This window comes from Salvelinus namaycush, chromosome 27 (genome assembly GCF_016432855.1).
Source record: "Salvelinus namaycush isolate Seneca chromosome 27, SaNama_1.0, whole genome shotgun sequence".
Classification (NCBI taxonomy): domain Eukaryota; kingdom Metazoa; phylum Chordata; class Actinopteri; order Salmoniformes; family Salmonidae; genus Salvelinus; species Salvelinus namaycush.
In genome coordinates this window covers 31,652,590-31,658,589 of record NC_052333.1, presented here as the reverse complement: position 1 = coordinate 31,658,589, position 6,000 = coordinate 31,652,590, and the positions used below count along the sequence as shown (strand labels likewise).

At 43.6% G+C, this 6,000-nt stretch overlaps 1 protein-coding gene across 1 annotated transcript in view; it reads left to right on the top strand.

The window, feature by feature from the left end:
• The first annotated feature begins 785 nt into the window (after positions 1 to 785).
• Positions 786 to 6,000, top strand: part of LOC120022725 (voltage-dependent calcium channel gamma-7 subunit-like) — a 30,559-nt gene continuing 25,344 nt past the window's right edge. Inside the window, exon 1 of the mRNA XM_038966714.1 lies at positions 786 to 981. Coding sequence (XP_038822642.1) covers positions 786 to 981 — 196 coding nt within the window. The remainder of the gene's footprint in view (positions 982 to 6,000) is intronic.

Sequence of the window (6,000 nt, the reverse complement as noted above, 5' to 3'; positions counted from 1 at the left end):
TCTTTTTTCTTCCTTCTCACCGGTGAAATGGTTGAGTGGGTAAAGCCACACTGTCGTCAGTGGAGGAGCCTCACCTGTAATTTGCAGCACGCTGCTCTGTGGTGGTGAGGTCGTTCCATTCACTGGCATAGCGGGCTGTGCAGTCATGTGTTGCATTTTTAGCACTGCTTATGTATTCACCGCTTATGCTACCTATAGACTACCCGCTGCACGCAGACGTCAATTCGACGTCTATTCCATGTTGGTTCAACGTAATTCCGTCCAAATGGTGTGGAAACAACGTTGATTCAACCAGTGTGTGCCCAGGGGGTAGTTAAACCAGACTGACTGCAACATTCAGCATGGTTTAACCAGGTTAGTATGTGCAGCATATGTACCAGTAATCACCGTTATGTATCCAAAGACACTGGCAGATAATCCTACACTTTCCTCTGTCTTTGCTCTTTGAAGATGAGTTGAAGACAGAAAACTGTTCTTTGGTTAATTATCTTCACTGAAACGTGAAGCATTGTGATAAAAGTGATCATTCAGTCATGTGGAGAAGCTTTCTCTTCCTCTAAAACTAACCAAGTGATAAAACTAACCAAGTGGTTCCTCTACTGTAAAATCATCTCTGTTGAGTTATTTTGATGAGAAAACCCACCAGGGGAGAGGCCAACTCCATTTCAACCAGGCTTTCCATTCATCTGCCGAATTAGCTGAACTGAAATAGACTCGACCCCAAACCTCACCTGTCCGCTCACCTCCTCTCTCTTCTTTCTTATCCTCTCTCCTCCCTTCCTCAGATGAGCATGTTCAGCACGCGGGCACTCACACTCCTGTCCTCGGTGTTTGGGGCGTGCGGCCTGCTCCTGGTGGGCGTGGCTGTGTCCACAGACTACTGGCTGCTGATGGAGGAGGGCGTCATTCTGCAGCAGAACCAGAGCATGGAGGTCAGGATGGCCCTGCACTCCGGCATGTGGAGGGTCTGCTTCGTGGCAGGTATACTGGAATAGACACATTTAGTTTATATGTACAGAAGCACGCATGAACGTATAGTACACATAATGCTTTGTGGCAGGTTTCACGTGAGGAAAGCAACACGTATAAACAGTAGTTCATATGTACAGAGGCACACACAGCTACACGTACCTTACTGTAATGCTTTGTGGCAGGTACTGGAATAAACATAGGCTATATTTCACATTTCGTTCTGTCACACACACACACACACAAACAAAACATATGCACGTGTTTTATTGTTACCCCTTTGTCTTGCGTCAGATCGCATCACTCATACACGGCGCTCATCCCTCAATGGTTGTCACTAGTTACCAAAGCCACAAAGTCAAAATTGGCTATATCGTAAAAATGTATAAAAAACAAAAATTTGCTTTTTGGTCTTAATTTAAGGTTAGGGTTAAGCATAATGCTAGCAGTGTGGTTAATATACACTGCTAAACATTTATACCACACCATATACAATCGTTCTAGCTATAGCTATAGATATAGGCTGAGCGTACAAAACATTAGGAACACCTGCTCTTTCCATGACATAGACTGACCAGGTGAATCCAGGTGAAAGCTATGATCCATTATTGATGTCACTTGTTAAATCCACTTCAATCAGTGTAGATGAAGGGGAGGAGACGGGTTAAATAATGATTTTTAAGCTTCATCACTCATCACAAGCAGGCTGTCATTTGCCTTTTACTGAGGAGTGGCTTCCGTCTGGCCACTCTACCGTAAAGGCCTGATTGGTGGAGTGCTTCAGAGATGATTGTCCTTCTGGAAGGTTCTCCCATCTCCACAGAGGAACTCTGGAGCTCTATTAGAGTGACCATCGGGTTCTTGGTCACCTCCCTGACCAAGGCCCTTCTACCCCAATTTCTCAGTTTGGAAGAGTCTTGGTGGTTCCAAACTTCTTTCATGTAAGAATGATGGATGCCACTGTGTTCTTGGGGACCTTCAATGCTGCAGACATTTTTTTGATACCCTTCCCCAGATCTGTGCCTCGACACAATCCTGTCTCAGAGCTCTACGGACAATTCCTTTGGCATCATGACTTGTTTTTTGCTCTGACATGCACTGTCAATTGTGGGACATTATATAAACAGGTGTGTGCCTTTCCAAATCATGTCCAATCAATTGAAATTACCACAGGTGGACTCCAATCAAATTGTAGACATCTCAAGGATGATCAATGGAAACAGGATGCACCTGAGCTCAATTTCGAGTCTCATAGCAAAGGGTCTGAATACTTGTACAAATAAGGTATTTCAGTTTTTTATTTAATACATTTGCTAAAATTTCTTAACCTGTTTTTGCTTTGTCATTATGCGATATTGTGTGTAGATTGATGAGGAAAACATTGATTTAATACATTTTAGAATAAGACTGTAACGTAACAAAATGTGGAAAAAGTCAAGGGGTCTGAATCCTTTCTGAATGCACTGTATACTTATATTGTGTATTTAAAGAGTAATACACTGAGTATACAAAGCATAAAGAAACCTGCTCTTTGGAACGCTTTTAACACATTGAGTCAATGTCCCAACCAATTGAGGCTGTTCTGAGGGCAAAAGGGTGTGTAACTCAATATTAGGAAGGCATTCCTAATGTTTTGTATACTCAGTGTATAATTAAGTGATAAGTCCCGAGAAGCCACTGTTTTGGAGGATATATTGGCACGGGCGCTGTTAGACCCGAGACGAAGAATAGTAACTAAGGGCACCCAAACAAAACTCGAATTAAAAACTCTTAAATCAATTGCTATAGTATTGTAATGACGTTTTCTCTAAAGCAGATCATGGTCACACAGGGATTGAAAAACGTTGTAAAAAGTGGGCAAAATTTGTAAGAATGAGGCGGGCGGATTTGAGCGTGCTTTATCACCCGAGCATTATCACAGGCTTCAGTGAGCATGGAAGTGAACCGGGTAAGTGAAAGAGCTACTATACCTCTATGCTAACGTTATCTAGCTATAGAGCTACTGCATTTAGCTCACGACTTCCATCTAAATAACACTGATAAAACTAACCAAATGTTAACATGTCTGCCAGCTGTTGGTAGCTAACTGCTGGTGCTATCATACTATACATAAACTCAGCAAAAAAATAAACATCCCTTTTTTAGGCCCCTGTCTTTCAAAGATAATTAGTAAAAATCCAAATAACTTCACAGATCTTCATTGTAAAGGGTTTAAACACTGTTTCCCATGCTTGTTCAATGAACTATAAACAATTAATGAACATGCACCTGTGGAACGGTTGTTAAGACACTAACAGCTTACAGACGGTAGGCAATTAAGGTCACAGTTATGAAAACTTAGGACACTAAAGAGGCCTTTCTATTGACTCTGAAAAACACCAAAGAAAGATGCCCAGGATCCCTACTCATCTGTGTGAATGTGCCTTAGGCATGCTGCAAGGAGGCATGAGGACTGCAGATGTGGCCAGGGCAATAAATTGCAATGTCCGTACTGTGAGACGCCTAAGACAGCGCTACAGGGAGACAGGACGGACAGCTGATCGTCCTCTCAGTGGCAGACCACGTGTAGCAACACCTGCACAGGATCGGTACATCCGAACATCACACCTGCGCGACAGGTACAGGATGGCAACGAGTTACAACGGGAACGCACAATCCCTCCATCAGTGTTCAGACTGTCCGCAATAGGCTGAGAGAGGCTGGACTGAGGGCTTGTAGGCCTGTTGTAAGGCAGGTCCTCACCAGACATCACCGGCAACAACGTCGCCTATGGGCACAAACCCACCGTCGCTGGACCAGACAGGACTGGCAAAAGGTGCTCTTCGCTGACTAGTCGCGGTTTTGTCTTACCAGGGCTGATGGTCGGATTTGCGTTTATCGTCGAAGGAATGAGTACTCTGGAGCGGGACCGATTTGGAGGTGGAGGGTCCGTCATGGTCTGGGGCGGTGTGTCACAGCATCATCGGACAGAGCTTGTTGTCATTGCAGGCAATCTCAACGTTGTGCGTTACAGGGAAGACATCCTCCTCCCTCATGTGGTACCCTTCCTGCAGGCTCATCCTGACATGACCCTCCAGCATGACAATGCCACCAGCCATACTGCTCGTTCTGTGCGTGATTTCCTGCAAGACAGGAATGTCAGTGTTCTGCCATGGCCAGCAAAGAGCCCGGATCTCAATCCCATTGAGTACGTCTGGGACCTGTTGGATCGGAGGGTGAGGGCTAGGGCCAATCCCCCCAGAATTGCCTGGGAACTTGCAGGTGCCTTGGTGGAAGAGTAGGGTAACATTTCACAGCAAGAACTGGCAAATCTGGTGCAGTCCATGAGGAGGAGATGCACTGCAGTACTTATTAATGCAGCTGGTGGCCACACCAGATACTAACTGTTACTTTTGATTTTGACCCCCCTTTGTTCAGGGACACATTGTTCCATTTCTGTTAGTCACATGTCTGTGGAACGTGTTCAGTTTATGTCTCAGTTGATGAATCTTATTGTGTTCATACAAATATTTACACATGTTAAGTTTGCTGAAAATAAACACAGTTGACAGTGAGAGAACGTTTATTTTTTGCTAAGTTTAGTACAAGCTTTTGGGAAAGAGTAGTTTTGGCTACGCCAGAGGTCACTGTTACTGTGTAGAGCCCTATGGCTGGTGCCAAGACTATGTGCGTGGATGACTTGTCGGAGGGATCTGCGCGTGTTGATGCGACATCAGTACAATTTTATTCTAAATGGACTAGGGCAGTGGTCTCCAAGGCTTTCTTAGTCAATCGCCAAAACACTTCTGTAAAAAGCCCAACGATACCCTTCCTTTCCTATTTTTTATTCGTTTTGTGTTGTTTGCGGTAGCAGCACGTGATTCAGGTGCCATGGATTTTTAACCATGTTATTGCGTCTGAAAGTACAAACCGCACCAACCCGGCAGACACTGAGACCAAATGAAGTGCACAGATTGGCCTACCGCTGGTCAATCAGATAGCTCAGATCCCAGTGTCTGCAGAAAATACGGAATGTCATTGGTCTGCAGCTTTCACGAGCCCACAGCGAAGTCGATAGTCAACTCTACTGTGTGAGATCTCAAATCTTTAAAAAACATCACTAGAGAGAAAGACTGACAAATACAGCAAAGAGCTGCTGTTTTTATGAGTGAGTTCATGTTTAAGATTTTATTCAGCACTGTCAACACTTTATTCAACACATTGCTTACTTATTATATATATATATATTGCAGATGGATTGTGGCTTCCATCAGCTTAATTGTCTGCATCATTTCCAATCCCCCACATCATTGTTTGTAAATATATATATACCTTTTTCGTAATACATTTTCCTATATTATTTTCCCCTAACCCTAGTGTCAAATCAAATCAAATCAAATATTTTTGGTCACATACACATGGTTAGCAGATGTTAATGTGAGTGTAGCGAAATGCTTGTGCTTCTCGTTCCGACCGTACAGTAATATCTAACAAGTAATCTAACAATTTCACAACTACTTTATACACACAAGTGTAAAGGAATGAATAAGAATATGTACATATAAATATATGGACGATCAATGGCCATGCAGCATAGGCAAGATGCAGTAGATGGTATAGAGTAGAGTATATACATATGAGATAAGTAATGTAGGGTATGTAAACATTATATAAAGTGGCATTGTTTAAAGTGACTAGTGATACATTTATTACATCCAATTTTTAATTAGAAAAGTGGCTAGAGATTTGAGTCAGTATGTTGGCAGCAGCCACTCAATGTTGGTGATGGCTGTTTAACAGTCTGATGGCCTTGAGATAGAAGCTGTTTTTCAGTCTCTCGGTCCCAGCTTTGATGCACCTGTACTGACTCCGCCTTCTGGATGATAGCGGGTTGAACAGGCAGTGGCTCGGGTGGTTGTTGTCCTTGATGATCTTGTTGGCCTTCCTGTGACATCAGGTGGTGTAGGTGTCCTGGAGGGCATGTAGTTTACCCCCGGTGATGCGTTGTGCAGACCTCACTACCCTCTGGAGCGCCTTACAGTTGTGGGCGGA